At 36.1% G+C, this 16,754-nt stretch overlaps 1 protein-coding gene across 1 annotated transcript; it reads left to right on the top strand.

Moving 5' to 3' along the window:
* The first annotated feature begins 201 nt into the window (after positions 1-201).
* LOC145682722 (E3 SUMO-protein ligase ZBED1-like) lies at positions 202-8,569 on the top strand. The gene is made up of 2 exons (XM_081754107.1): positions 202-437; positions 6,886-8,569. The coding sequence occupies exons 1-2, from the start codon at positions 202-204 to the stop codon at positions 8,567-8,569; spliced, it is 1,920 nt and encodes a 639-aa protein (XP_081610233.1).
* The last annotated feature ends 8,185 nt before the right edge of the window (positions 8,570-16,754 follow it).

Here is a 16,754-nt window from a genome sequence, read left to right as displayed (position 1 = left end):
GGACACGTGCGCTCTAGTACACTACTTCTGAAGTACTCACCCGATCTCTTCCGTTGTTCGGGACTTACCCGAATTCGCAAACTCTTTTCCTTGTTTGGTACTGTCCCGAATTTTTAGACTCTTTCGCAGTCTCTCCAGCAGTAATAGACTTTTCACAACGAGTTGGAGGTTTCGTAGTACAGTGAACGAAACAGAAGCACAATGAAATCTTATACGTGGAAGTACTTTAAACGAATAGAAGGAAAGGCTGAAGTACGGTGTACAGTTATTAATTGCTCGGCTGTTGTTCCTATAAAAGGTGGCAGTACAACCTGCATGATTGCGTACTTAAAAAGGCGTCATCCAATAATATCGAGCCAGGAAAGACTGAAGACTGCGGAAGATGATCCACGGGACGAGGGAGAAGCAGAAAAAGCGGAACTTTCAATTGTCCACAGGTAAAATTTCATATGTTTTACATAAGGTGACCAGATTACTCTTTTGAAGGTTCATATTATTATTATTATTATTATTATTATTATTATTATTATTATTATTATTATTATTATTATTATTATTATTATTATTTCTTCAAACTCTTTGTATAAAGCGGTCGCTTCTAAAAGAGCACTTACTGTTTCACGTTATTTTTACTGATCAATTTATATTTCCAAACAACGAACTGCAAATTTTTATTTCACACATTGTCAATAAAGAGTCAATAATCAACTTACAGGCTCTCGTGAAAGTGGATAAAAGATTCAAGAAAGATACTAGAAAATAATTGAAGTGGAACTCCTGCCCTTTACTAAGTTTACCTATATTTGGGCACCTATGTTTACATGAAGAAAGCATTTGTTCAACTTTCAGACAATCGTCATTCAAGAGTCAATAATTTATAATAATAATAATAATAATAATAATAATAATAATAATAATAATAATAATAATAATAATAATAATAATGAAAAAGGAACGTAAACACCTAGATGTGTGAGGAAAAAGCTCATTTTCAATATAAAGTAGCATGTCACAGCTGAGACACACTAGGACAGAGAGAGATGGGTTTATAGTGGTATGCACCAGAGTTTGCGTGGGTCAATGAAAACTTGAATCACCACCCACCATGACCCACTGTGACCCACGACCCACCGTGACCCACTCTGACCCACCGCCCACCATGAACCATTCTCATATACTGTGACCAACTCTGACACGTGGTTCATGGCTTCTTTACTGACTAAAGAGTTTACACTTGTAAAAAAAAAAAAAAAAAAAAAAAGGAATTGTCACTAATCGGAGTTCAAATTTCTAGGGTCAATCGCTCAAGCACCACTCTGTTACCATAACGGTTGATCTGACCTTTACGATGTAAAATGGTAGTGTTTGTCAGTGTGAAAATTGAAGAAAATCGAGGTGAGAGGAAATTAGTGTGTGCCTAAAATATTATGTTAGGACAGTATTCTTGCAAGTGTTAATTTCTCAACTCATTCCAAAAGAAATTTCTATTCGCAGGAAAATACCTCTGTACAATATGGAAAAGGTTATGATTCCTCAGTTCACAGTATTTTTCTCACAAAAGACTTGAAAAATCAGTTGTTCATAGCTATTAAAGGATCTCGGGTACTCTGTGAGAACATCTCCATAAAATATACTCGTAATTTCACCAGAACACCAAGTTAAAGTAAGTTACAAAATGCATAATTGCAATTGTTATGAATATTTATTCAAAGTAGTTTATGCGGGCGCGGTGTCTCAGTGGTATAGCGTTCACCTCCGGTGCTTAAGGTTCCTGGTTCGATCTTAGCTCGCATCGTGTGGAATTTGTGGTGGACAAACACCGTGAACATGAGTTTTCTCGGGGTTCTCCCGTTTCCTCCCACTTTCTTCATTCCACCATTTCATTCATTTCTCATCATCACCATCTCCTTTAGCCTAACCGGCTTAACTGTGAGACGTAAAACTTAAAGATTTCATTTCATTTTCAAAGTAGATTACCTTCTAGTTTAGAAAAAGCAAAGAATAGACTTATTAAAAATTAGGTACAAAGTTGAATAACACAAATAAGCCATTAGTAATACAAGTACATTTTCCACAACTCGTAATTTGCCACCTTAAAACAAATCCGAAATCGGGTTTCTTTCCTGTTGCCTTCCAGATTTTTTCTTGGTAAATCATCCGCAGCGGAATGATGGCCATCCTTCAGCCAAAAAATAATTAGCTCGTCTACGTTGAGCTTATCTAACAGTGGGCCATCAATATTGGTGAACAACAAGTTAGACAATGTTTGAGCACTTACAAGTAAACCTTACGTTTGGGTGAATCGAGTTGCTGACTGAGACACATATGAGAAAGTAGTACTAAATGTGGTCAGTATTTCAGTGAAGTTGTAGGTGCGAAGCTCCAGGGGTTTAGGAGATACAGCTACCAGAACATCAAATGGAAGTACAGAATAGACTTCATACAGTTGGAGGTAAAAGCCCTGTAAGACCTCTTGTAAAGACAAAAGGTGAATAACAAATATATGGGTACATATTAGGACTAGGGGAAGTCATATAGTAAGGGTATACCTGACGGCGGCCATCATGAAATCCGCCATTTTGAATTAAGGTTAAGTTTTTAAAATAGGAATAGAGTCATGTGATACATGATTTAAGGCGCAAATCTAATCAGAAGAACAATGGTGACGTTAATTTTGATTTACACGCAATTGGTAAAAAGTTACAGGGAAATTAAATATTGTTGCAGCGAGAAATAGATGTAAACAGGATACAAGAAAAACAACGAAATGGCGTGCAAGTACAGCATCAAACAACTAACATTATAACGCCACCATTGTATTTCTGATTAACTTCTAGCCCGAAGTCATCTATTGCATTACTCTATTCCCATTTAATTTTGTGCTGGTTAATGATAAAGCAAAAATGGTTATACCGTTGGATTTATGGTAAAATTTGCTATTAATAAGGTGTCACTCTTATGCGTTTTGTTTAAAACTTTTGTCTGATTCAAAATGGCGGATTTGAACATGGCCGCCACCAAGGCAACTCTTACCATAGACCTAATATTTATCCACCTGCTTTTTATTTAATTATTATCATTAACACAAAATTTACAAGGTGGGGTAAAGGTAAAAATTTACAAGGTGGGGTAAAAATTTACTAACACATATGCTGCAACAATATTTAATTTACTTGTAACTTTTTACCAATTGCGTGTAAATCGAAACTAACGTCACTATTGTTCTTCTGATTAAATTTGCACCTTAGATCATGTATCACATGACCCTATTCCTATTTTAAAAACTTTTCCTTAATTCATAATGGCGGATTTTAAAATGGCCGCCGTCAGGTATACCCTTACTATATGACTTCCCCCTAGTCCCAATATGTACCCACATATTTGTTATTCACCTTTTGTCGTTGCAAGAGGTCTTACAGGGCTTTTACCTCCAACTGTATGAAGTCTATTCTGTACTTCCATTTGATGTCCTGGTAGCTGTATCTCCTAAACCCCTGGAGCTTCGCACCTACAACTTCACTGAAATACTGACCACATTTAGTACTACTTTCTCATATGTGTCTCAGTCAGCAACTCGATTCACCCAAACGTAAGGTTTACTTGTTAGTCTATTTCTAATATGAGTCATCTGTAAATTCATAAGGGGAAATCCCCGTTCGCACTCTGTCGTGGAAATTGATAATACTTCTATTTCTGCAACTCCTCATCGACAATCTGCTTGTCGGTCAGTTCTGAAATATTTAGCAAGTAATATCATCTCTCTATCGCCATGCAGCATCTTTTCCATATTGACCATGTCAGTTGGCAATGTCGACTCACGGAGAACAGAAACTTCATCTACCACGCCTTCGATAGGGAACCATGTGCATAAATTATCAATTAAAGCCTGATAAACTGGTGATTTCTTATTTGTTTATAAATTTAATTTTTGTAATTACACATGAAGTTTTGATGATATTACCAAGTTCCCTCCCCCTAGAAAGCAAAAGGGAAAGTGGTTTCTGGGAAGTGTTCAGAGGTGCCTGGGAATTTCCCCCTTCTTCCCCTTCAATTACCACACTGCTGTTTGTCATGAGCCAAATTACGATGAATTTCAATTAAATTATCATATTATTTCCTTGTTGAAATATCGATACTTTTCAGTGGAAAAAAGGATTAAATTTGAAAGTCCCAAATCAAGATAAGCAGACCAACGTAAAGGAAAAAATGTACAATTTTACACATGCGTACAATCCAAACTTAAAATTTCCGTGTAATTAAGCTTACAGTACAAATTTCATGTCTATTTTTCTCACAACTTTATGAGTTCATTGCCCCATGCTGTAAACGCTCCATATAATAAACATAAGCTTCAGCAATTATTATAGTAGAAAGCATGGATATATGAAACGAAGCACTGTATTTTTTTGTTTCTGAATATTATCTCAACTATTATCGATCGTTTTCGATCATTTTTACAAACCAACTAACTATCAATTTTCCATATATAGAAAGGATATATATTCCCCTCCCATAAAGGAGAATTTTAAAAAAATGCTAGGACACATTCTTTTTTTATTATTAAAGAGCTAATACACTGAATTTCAGTTCCGTAATTTTAACGGCTTGCGAAATACTTAATTTTTTTTTTTTCCGAAAAAATTCGGATCCCCACTACCTTCTTATGATATGTATTATAATCAAAAGGATATGCCCAGTTTGGATTAAGGCCTAACTATATACCAAAAGTGATTTAATTTGACTTTGCAATTTGCCGTGATGATCAGGCGCACACAGTTACATTCATTTTTTTTATATAATAATTTATATATAGCAGTGATTTAAAAATGCATTTTTTTCCAGTAGTTAGCTCGTCTAAAAACTCACAGGCCTCGAAAGCCAAGTAGTAGTATAAGTCCTATTTGTATTATTACAATTACGAATATCAATATCCAAAAGTGTCTGAAGTTCTTTTTTCACTTAGTTATACTCACCTCAGGTAAGTAGACAGAAACAAATGGAAAAGGAAGGGAAATGGAAGTCTTGAAAGTAAAACGCAGACAAATTTACCAGTCATCAGAAGATACTGTTTACAATGCAGTGAGCAGAGTGAGTCGGTAGATCAGACTGAGTCGGTAGGTCGCAGTGGGTCATGGTGTGTGGTGGCTCGCAGTGGGTCACGGTTGGTGGTGGGTCGCAGTGGGTCACGGTGGGTCGCCGTGGGTTACATGCTGTTGACCCACTACCCACTGACCCACTCAGAAAACTTGACCCACTGACCCACTCCATCTCTGGTACGCACATATGCACAGCAAAATCACTGAATTTGTTATTTGGGAACTTCGTAAATTTTGGAAAACCTGTTCATGTCCGTTTCATGAAAACTGAGTATCACTGAATTTTCACATCCACACAGCAAGAAACGATAGATTTCTCACTTCAGCCGTGCTGATTTCTTTGTAAGGCTACTTAAGAGCCCTTCGTACCGCGGAATTAAACTACCGCTAATTTTACCGTTTTTCTGTATTATCTTCAAAACAGATAAAATAACCGAAAAGTGAAAAGCGGGCTGCCTAGACAATATTATTTTGCATATGATATCATTACCAAGAGTCACTTAGTTTCTTTCATTTTGAACTCATTTGTAGGCCTGCCATATGTTTGGGGCCTTCTAAGTGGCTGCGAAACGAGGGAAACTAAGTGACTCGTGGTAACGATATCGTATGCAAAATAATATTATCTAGGCGACCCGCTTTTCACTTTTCGACTATTTTTATCTGATTTGAAGATATTACAGAAAAATGGTAAAATTAGTGTTAGTTTAATTTCTCGGTACGAATAGCTCTTAAACGCCCACTCGGTGCCAAAAGTCAAATAAATTTTAAATAGATTTCTCTCTTTTACGCGTAGCAAGTTTTCCTGCCAGTGGGGCACCAGTATCTTGCGACGCTTTGCGCAAGAGGAGGGGGGGAGTGGGAGAGTGGTAACGTTGTGATCCCTTTTGGTGAAAATGAAAATTTTGATAGATCTTTTATGTGTGTATTATGGCATCTTACCTTCTTCAATTGCATTAATTTTGTTAGATGATCTGTCGTAAAGAAGCTATCTCCACAAAGATGGCACGAGATATGCTAGAGGTCACTGGATTCGGTTACGAATATTTGTCATTATTCAACTATTTAGCAATATAATGTAGCCACATATGCCAATTATTGCTACCAGCGATGTATATTTTTCCATGTAACATTGGAATCCTGTAACTAAAAAATGGATTTTAATCTCTGATCCTGTAACTCAGCATCCCTTAATACCCGTGGTCCTGTTTTGCTACAACACAAAACTTCACCTTCGTCTAAGTTTAATACAGATTGCACTGGCCTGGCTTTGATCAGCTTTGTGTAGTACCACAATAAAATTAACACACGAATTTAGGGACAGCCGATAATAATAAGCGAGTTGTAATTGAAAGAATAAACGTTTCTGTTCCCCACGCTATGCTACTTACAGTCCATTAAGCTTTCCACAAAGATGTAAAGATTACCTTACAATTTGATACTAAAATGGAACGGCTCGGTGACACAGGTGACTACGCGTCGCAGAGGGACATTTTGAGTTATGCAGTGAAATGGATTTTGAATTATATATTATGTGGGCAAGAACCCACTATTTGCAACGCGGCGAAACTGACATGAAAAGTCTGCATTGCATATATAAACTTTAACTCTCATTTATTCAAACTTCCTTGATGGCGCTAAGTCACCTCTAGCTCTGGGCCATCCAAATATCCAAGAACTGGTTACTGTGTGTGTAAAGATACAAATTGGAGCGTTATGATTCTGTGAGTTTTCAGCTCTGTCATGCTGGAAGCAAACATTTCACTCCATCTCCTCTCTTTCTCTGTTACAGTGACATAGTACTTCCCTCAACCTCCAGCGCTCAGCCGGAGAACGTTTCCCGTTCAACGGAACCAATGAGAATTTCCGGGAAGACACAGAGACAGCTCTCTCATTTTCGCCTTCCGGATAGTAAAACAAATGAAAAGTATCGGAATGCTGTTGCATATTGGCTTCTAATTGATATGATGCCTTATTCAGCAGTTGAGAAAGACGGTTTCAAGCATCTAATGTCAGTGTTATGTCCTAATTTTCACGTACCTGGCAGGAAGTGTTTTGCTGAATCCAAAATACCTTCTTTGTACAATGCAACGTCAGAATTAGTAAAAGTTGAATTGGCAGACGCTAATAAGGTTGCGCTAACAACAGACTGTTGGACGTCGGCCTCCGAACATCCGTTTATGGCTGTTACCGCGCACTTTATTAACAGCAGCTTTGAAATGAAGACTTATTGCCTCAACTGTACTTCTCTCGATGTTGATCACACTGCAGCAAATCTTCTGAATGCCTTGAATTACAGCCTGGAGTTATGGAGAATACCGCAGGAAAAGGTTTCTTGTGTAACAACGGACAACGGATCTAACATTGTTAAAGCCATTGGTGAATTAAGTGCTTACCACCATTTGAATTGTTTCGGTCACACATTAAATATTGGAGTAACTAACGCTTTTAAAGAACAACCCACATGTGGAGTTATCGAGAAGATAAAAAGAATCAGGGGAATCATCAGTCATAGTCATAAAATGAAACGTGCTTTACAAAAGGAACAAGAAGCTTTAGGACTACTATATAAAATGATACCATCAGTGACACCGACAAGGTGGTGGTCTCTTATTCCATTGATTCAGTTCGTTATAGAACAACAGGCTGCACTCGCCAAGTTCCTTTCCCAGACAAAACATAGGTCTCTTATTCTGCAACAGAAAGAAGTTAACCTTCTAGAGACGATTTTATCGCTAATTTTACCCCTACAAATGCTGAGTGACAATATGTCTGCTGAAAAATCAGTGACAGCTTCAGCAATCCGTCCTCTTTATGAGCAAGTAAAAAGTGAATTTCAAGCAGATGATGATGATGAACAAATGCTTACGTCCAGCGAGACTTACTTGACTGGTTATGATTCTCTTCAAGAAGAAGAAGAAGAAGGTAGTGAAGTGGTACTGAAACTGGCTTTGAAAGATGTTCAAGTTCATATAAAAAAGGTAATTTTAGAACCCTTGGATGATAGGTATGACACCAAGGAAGAAACCAGAATCCTTCTTAAGATTTGTTCCTTTTTCGACCCAAGATTTAAAATTGAACCAGCAGGAAACGATGTCGATGTAGTGAAGGCAGCTGTTTTAGCAGAATTTAAAGATATTGCCATGAAAGATAACTCTGGTAGTGTTCAAAGAAACGTTCCGAAGAAAGGGTTTGCAAGTTACTTGAAACGGAAAAAAGTTGAACAAGGTACTGTTGAACAAAGTGAAATCGTTGAAATGAATAGATACTTAAATCTTGGAAACGCTGAATTGGAAGAAGATCCACTTACTTGGTGGAAAAATTATTCTTCTCTACTCCCCAGGTTAGCACAGTTGGCAAAAAAATATTTGAGCATTCCTGCCACAAGTGTACCTAGTGAAAGAGTATTTAATTGTGGAGGTAATGTAGTGACAGACCACAGACACTCTCTTCACCTGAACATGCCGAGCAGTTGATATTTTTGTTCATGAACAAATCCATTGTTCCAAAAGCTCTTTAAGTATGTTAAGTTAAAACGCATTCTTTAATCAACATTTGAGAATCTTCATAGGATGTAATAATTCTGTGGTGTTATGGCAAAGCTTGGTACGCCTATGTTACTTTTAACAACGATTCATGAAATTAATTTTCCACTCCAGTAAAGGATTTAAATTATCGTAATAGTTGGTTTTTTATATGCTTTAAGGGAATATTTGCCACCATTGTGATTTTTTCTTTTCCCGTAATTAAAACATATTTTCTAGCGTTTATAATTGTAAGAAAGTATATAATTATGAACTTTGTAATTGAAATTTTGCATATATATATATATATATATAAAGCAATTACAACAGGGACGTACGCAGGAATTTATTTCGGGAGGGGTCTAAAGCGTTTCGGAGGATCCAAATAAAATTTGAGGCTAGAATTTATTAAAAAATCTAAAATTGTCCCTAAAAGTAGATTACATTTACAAAAAGTCGGGATTTCGAGGGGGGGGGGGGGGGTACGGACCCCAGGACCCACCCCCTGCATACGCCCCTGAATTACAAGATGATTGCTAACTAATTGTAAATTTAACTTATTACTTTTCAGCTCAGCGAAGGAAATTTAAACAACCAACAATACAGAAATTGATTAAGTCTACCTTCTTCTATGACTTAAAGTAATTTGGAAAGCTTTGTGTACAAACACTCGTCTAATATTTAATTGAATTAATCAAGGATCACGTAATTAAAAAATAATAATATTAGACGAGTGTTTGTAAATGAGGCTTTGCATTTTTTTAAACCATAGAGGAAGAATAACTTTTGAATTTTCGTCGTTGAGCTGAAAAGTAAAAAAATAAATTAGTAAATAATTAGCATATTTTTTTTTTTAATTTTCAGTTACAAAATGCATAATATTACTACCTTCTTACTTGCAAATATAGATAGTAAAAATATATTTTAATTACGGAAAAAGAAAAATCAAAATGGCATGGCGAAAAATCAAAATAAGAGAAAAATCTCCTTAACCTTTATTAATGAATAAAGTATAGATAATCTGAAAAAAAAAAAAAGCACTGAGGTCATGGATCGTCTCATCAGGACTAACTATAACGAACTATTCAAAAGTTACATATAAAGATGTACGGCCATCACTCTGCCTTTCTACATCTTTACACCTACGCCTCTCGCGCGACAGTTTTATTTTTATTTTTAGCCTTAGTTGCCTAAAAATAAAACTAAATTTAAATTTAGTCATTCAAGTTTAAACTCAACCAGTCAAAATTCAATAAAGTTTTTTCATAACACCACAAAATTCTAATAATTTGTAATGACAGTTTAATACTATGATGTTATAGCTGGTAGGCAGATATTATTGTGGTACCGTTTAGTATCTTGCATAATTTGTTACAAAATAGTGTTTAATATTCTTTTATCTTCAGATATATAAATGTACAATTATTATGCTGCTGCCCGTGTTATGTAAAAATATACATTATTGATGTTACGTGAACTTTTTGGAAACTAGAATCAGTATTTCATATTTCAGGTTCAAATCACGCAGAGCTAAAATTAATAATGCATCGCTTGTATTGTATTTAGTATTCTGCATGCTGTAAACAGCAAAAAATATTCTTAGAACAGGGGATTACTGTTTAATGTTTTTTGTAACTTCTATAATCATGATACTACTGCTGTTTTCTTTAATGAAGGCTTTATCAAGCATTATTTGCATAACTTGTCAAAATGTACAACGAGAGTAAATCGAATAGAGGTGCAAACTTTACATAATATCTTATAATTATTCACATGTACGCGCTACTCTTTTCTTGTCCTGCGACACTTATTTGAATAAGTAACTAAATAAAGGTGTCTATCAGTTAAATACTAAGCATTGGAACCTACGTATGAAGATTAGTTCTAACTCTACTAATCACAATTTTATGCAAGGTCATAAATGAATTGTGTGAATGAAAAACATATAAAATTGGTTTGTTGAGAAATTGTATTAATCACCAATATATTATCAATGTTGTGAAATTCTGATGTAAAAGCATGTTACTTTCTTGAAACAATTACATTGATACAAGCCAACAGAATATGTACATTTTCATACAAAGCTGCGATATGAAGGGTAGTTATGCATTCAGATGAAGGGGTCTGCAACAATGACTAACTAACAACATGAAAGGTAAATGTTCAATTAGTATACCCGAAATTGAGAGTAGCGATGGTAAAAGTTAAAAATGAAAGAAATCATTTCGTAAATGTTAATATTTACATTAAAAGTATTAGCCTAATGTTCATATTTCGCTCTTACGAAATAATTAATTTGTATCAAAAACTATTCGTACTTCGCGTAAATTGATCTTTACAAAAATTGATGTCTTACTTTCCTTGAGTAGAAAAGTTGGCGAAAACTTTCTTTCTCCTGATTTCTCAAATAAATCAGATAAAAAAGATCAATGAGATAAAAGAAGTTTGTTAAGCTAAAGGTCCCTAAAGCCCATTTTATGTGATGCAATTTTCTATGCAAACTTGCATGCTAAGAGTCATGCGTTCAAATTATTTCGTGTAATAATAATTAACATTCAACTTTCCATAGTAAATTGCACGTATTTCACCTTGTTCGAAGATAGAACATGTGCAATCTACCATTGAAAGTTGAATTCTAATTTTTATTACAGGAAATAATTTCAATGCATGTATCCTAATTTTGCATAGATAATTGCCTTGTCTAATATCGTCTAAAGTCTACTTTCCCCTAATTTAAAAAAAAAATCATCTGGGCATTTATATGAAAATTGACATTTAATACGTGCTCTTATAATATTTTATCCACATTGTTGTTCTCTAACAGTATTATTTTATAGCACAGAAATTTTGCTTTTTCTTTCAATAGTAATTTACATTTACATTTTTGTTGCATAATTTGCTGACGTCTCAGGTAGCATCAGTTATACCATTTCAGGGTTTCAGTTGTCAAAATTTTCACAATTATGTATTACTCATGTGTACTCCTTGTACTTTAGATTAAAAGTTCATTAATATAATTCCAAATGACATGACTACAAATGTTTCGTGTGCTCTTGTATTGTTTGCTTAATAGTAAAACAAATATTTTGGAATTAAAATGCCAAACATGTACATTGTTTCCTTGTTGGTACTTCAAATTACAAAATGGCAATGATTGAAAAAAATGTAAAAGATAAAGATAAAATGCTGTATTTTATTCCAATAATTGTAAATACGAGAATGCATAACTGTTTAAGACATGTTGCTACTATATTCCATAGATACCAAAGTGAAAACGAGAAAGTATTTGCGAGTAAATTTGTGGGATTAAAGCCTTGTAATAATGTTTGAGAACCATTGCCTCAGGACTGTTTCGAACTTTTATATTCAAACTTCGAATCAATATTACGATTCCAGAATCAACAGTGAGCTTCAAAATTTCAGTCTTGAAAACAGTTCCAAAATTCATACTTTTGAGCATTCCACAATTCCAAACTTTTGGAATGTTACGGAATTTGTGGAACATTCCGGAATTTCGGAACATTCCGGAATTTCGAAACATTCCGCAATTTCAAAACGTTCCGCAATTTCGGAACTTTCCGGAATTTCGAAACGTTCCGGAATTCCGAAATTCCGGAACATTCCGAAATTAGATGAGTTCCGAATTCCGGAATACGAAATCGAATTCCGAACACCCCTACTTTAAATACACAATTAACATTTACTCAATATGTTATGTTGAAGATTTTTTTTTAAATGTAGATTTCACGTTTTCTTTTAAAGAAAAATAGTGAACACAAAACAGAACCACATTACCACTGAAAACTGAATTAGTATCCCGGGGGCGCGGTGGCTCAGTGGTAGAGCGTTCGCCTCCGGTGCTTGGGGTCCCTGGTTCGACCCCACCTCGCGCCGTGTGGACTTTGTAGTGGACAAACACCGTGCTCGTGGGTTTTTTCGGGGTTCCCTCCTTTCCTTCCACTTTCTTCATTCCACCATTTCCTTCATTTTTAATCATCACCGTCTTCTTTAGCCTAACTGAATTACTATCCCATATATTAATATAAACGATATTACTAATTTATCTGTTACATGCTAATTTATCTGCGGAATATTCCTTTGCTACTGCATTCCATTACAAGCAGGCACAAGATACTCTAGGATTGTACAGGGTGAGTCGAAAGTGTGTGGAAACCCTACCTTACCCAAAACGTTGATCGGATTCAAGCGAGTTCTTGTATCTACGATCGTGGCGTCATTTAATGAAATTATTTACATTCAAATGGGAATTTATACCGTAGATACCTTTATATCGTAGCTTATTTTCTTTAAGCTTTCTTTTTGTTCTAGGTATTGTTAAACGTTGTAATCTGAACAAGATTTAGTGACTAATGTTGTTTACGTAACGGGACGAGATTAGAAATGAGGTGTCCTAATCTTGCTTCGTAAATTTTATACAAGTCTTATTTTGTTTGTTTTGTGTTTCTAGATACAGCCAGCAACAAAAGTGCGTATTCACCCAAGTGCGTTCTTTAATTAAGTGTAAAATTACTGGTCGAATTCGAGCAGTTCCTTTTAATATATCTTCCTAAAATACATATTCGAACCGGCGTCTCAAACTACGTAAGGCATATATATTAAGGAGTGGCAAATCCGTGCTGTACAAAAACCAACATTTCCCTTTTCTCCACAGGCTGTTCGGTTTTTCGCCGGAACCGGTTTTCGATAGAAACTGAACCTGTTTTAAATACGAAATTGTTTTTAATCGAAAAGCGAAACCGGTTTCTCAAGAACGCAGGGTTTATCCTACAATTTCATTCCATGTGTGCGAAGAAAGAAGTAACAGAGCGAATAAATTTGCTATCTATACTCACGGTCATTTCAAATAGTACTTATCCCTTCACGTTTCCTTTTCCTTTTTCTTTTCCGACTTTGAGCTAAGGCTTCATCAAAGCAATGCAAAATTTGCATTTGAGTTTGTGATATTCGTAATCACATACTTATTTTACGATATTCTCTTGATAATATATCCCACATAGAGCATAAATTGAAATATCTTTGTATCTGGCAACGCTGTCGATACGAATAATTGTGCTCTTCGGTATACTTGGATATTTTATTTTACTTCTGTCACTAGCTGGGGCATCTGTACTAAACAGGTGGCTGTGCAGTGTAATGAAAGAAGTTTCCGAAAGAAAAAAAGAAATTAACATCTTTCACAAAACTCAAAAGGAAATTCTTATTTCAGAGCTTTATAGATGCTGAAATGTAACAGTTCCTCTTGTACCTGTTCCATTGTTGTTCCAAATTATGTTTAGTTAAATCAAAGTAGAATTTGTGCTAGTGTAGAATCCTCTCTACACTGGGCTTTAATTCATTAAGAGAACAGCAGGTTTTAATTGCAATCAAAGCCAAGAAGTACAATTTGAAATAGATGAAAATGAATTTCGTTAAGATGTTCAGAATTTATAAAGAAGTGAATATTTTAATTAATTTATTCCTATTATATATAGAGTTAGAATCACAAAGCGATCATTCTGTTTGATTTGTAAGATTGAGTTAAGAAATGTAAGTAGGCTTATTTAAGAATTAAATTTTGTTGCATTATCTCTCATTTCAAATTTATGCTTGTGATATGTGAGTGAATAGAAATTTCAAGTTCTCAAGATTGTAAATGGTGTATGCAATTGCATTCTATTACAAACAGTTGCGTAACACAGGGTGAGTCAAAAGTGTTTGGAGTGTAGATGGCGACCATTCGCACTATCTCGATATCCGCCATCTTGAAAGTAAGTTCGAAATTTCAAATGATAAATGAGGCATATCGCATGTCAAACAAAATGGGTGTGGGCTTAGGAATCTAAAATATTAACTGATTTTGTCCTATCTTGTACGGTTTGCACCGGCAATTTGAGACTCATTGTTAGAGACAAACTCATTGTTGCAAGTAATCTAAGAAACCTCTGACAACTAACCGGAAGATAGAGATCTCCTAATAACTCTAGAACGAAGTTCCAAAGACGTTGCAGAGGACTACATCAGACAGTTCCCAGAGATATCGAATATCATACAGCATAATTACATACATTTCGGCCAAATTCAGAGATACTGGCATTGCGGAAGACATGGCACGTAGTGGGCGCCCAAAGACTGCTACCAACGAGGAAATAGAAAACTGTTCTACCACCGTTGTTGAATAGACTCAAACGCAGCTCTCGTAGTCTCTCATACGGAAGTGGTAACAACTAGTTTTCCATTGTTCGGATATTGCGTAACAATTACTGGTATCCATAAAACTGCATATGCAACAAACTAAATGAGGATGACTAAGTTCGACAGGTAGAGTACTGCACGTGGGCTGCAAACAAACAAACTGGATATCCATCGTTTACACGTGGCATACTGTTTGAGGTCAATCGGCGTAAGTGTTGCTGCTGGTGTGACAGTAACCCGAACTCGGTTGATCGAAATAAGAAACCTAATCCTTCAGGAAAATGTGTTCCCTTCCCTTCTGAACCCACATGACAACTCTCCTTCTTATCTCCAACACGATAGCGTTGCTGTTCGTCAATGAATCTATGCAAAAACTCCCTGCGAAATGGATTTGTTGCCATGGTCTCATGGAATCTTCGCCTGCATCACCTCATCTTCGCACCCCTTGATTTCTGTCTGTGGGACGACCGGAAGAGGCGGCTTCCCTTACTGTCAATAAAAAGGCTTTTGTTTTTATTCATATTATTTCTAGAAGTGCTCCTAAACCTTGTGCAAACAAGTGTCGCACAGGTAAATCGAGGTTCATCATGGAGGCGATCCAGCATCTCGCATTTTCATGTCAGCTACTCTCTGTATTCAACTTCGTTCTCCGGGACGAAGGGATAAATCCTCTTTTCTGTTGATTTCCGCATAATTTGTGACCGAAGAACTTGGAATACATCATCATTGGCAGGGAAGATGAAAAATGTGTCCTTTCACCCGATCTTCTTACGCACAAAACGAATTCGATAGGATGTAGAAATTACTTGCTCAGTGACTTTTATTACCTAAAACCGGTCTCTCTTGTATGTGGGAAATGTCACAAGAACAAACTCATTCACATGACACGACTTATACATTTCCATATCCGACTTTTGGTTTCCGTAGTGGCTGGGACCAGGCTCCTCTCTATGCATGGCAGTTGGACGAGCGTTTCAAGTGTTTCATTATCACAGGATTGGAATCCTCTTTCCTCTGGGTCCTTTGACAGTTTCTAGCTTCTAATGCACGAGCATGTATCAGCAGTAGCAGATATACTTCCCTCAACGGTGTTTCGTGTTCAGCTGTGCGACCATCTGCATTTTTCTTAATGTGCGGCACTTGGAATGGCGTACCACATCACCTGATTTATTACCACTGGAGTTTTACCTATGGGGTTAACTAAAGGCATTGATACATGACGAAAATATTAGGGACTTGGATTATTTGGAGCAACGGATACAGGATTATGTGTCACATCTGAAACATTGCTCCGTGTTCATACAGCTTGCGAGACACGTCTGCAAACATGCTCAGCACAATACTGTTAGCACAATGAGCATAGTTTTCCAGAGGTAATCTGAGTTTCATGTGAATATAACTTCGAAGTAATTAAGTTATGTTAAATCTGATTACACTATTGAGTTTCTCTTTAGATACTAGCCCTGTTTCATGTATCAAATGAACCCTTCGTAAACTTTTTGAGTGAGATTCAAAATGGAAAAGAGCACGATGGCGGCTGTTCACCTGACACGCACTATAAAGGTTTCCCTTCGGCCTAACGTGCCCCTACTAGGCCCGTGCTGGGATACTAATGAGGGCGGTGGACAAGTCTACTGAAAGGGCGCCCATACAAACTGGAACATATATATATATATATTAGAGAGAGAGAGAAAGAGAGACTGAAAGAAAGTATGGGTGCCATTTTATATCAAAATCATCACCAAATTTGTTTTAGTGCTAACGTAAATAGCTAATTTGTGGAAACCTCGAATCGAAATCCTGTTTACTAGGGAAAAACTTTTTAGTTCCTATAATAACATTTCTGTCAAATAAAAATAAGCTAAATATACCAACAACTTAATATAGCTCTATGGCCTATGGGCACAGGAGGTTCAGTGCCGCGTTTACAAAAGCTTTCCAATGA

This window comes from Thermobia domestica, chromosome 4, assembly GCF_964235325.1.
Source record: "Thermobia domestica chromosome 4, izTheDome1.hap1.1, whole genome shotgun sequence".
Classification (NCBI taxonomy): Eukaryota; Metazoa; Arthropoda; class Insecta; order Zygentoma; family Lepismatidae; genus Thermobia; species Thermobia domestica.
Note: the sequence above shows the minus strand (reverse complement) of the source record. Positions and strands in the feature narration are given on the sequence as shown.

Bases quoted from the DNA above. Each gene is read 5' to 3' on its own strand.
- LOC145682722 (XM_081754107.1), top strand. From the start codon at position 202: ATGAAATCTTATACGTGGAAGTACTTTAAACGAATAGAAGGAAAGGCT. The intron at 438-6,885 runs GTAAAATTTCAT...TCTCTGTTACAG, and splicing joins GAACTTTCAATTGTCCACAG to TGACATAGTACTTCCCTCAA.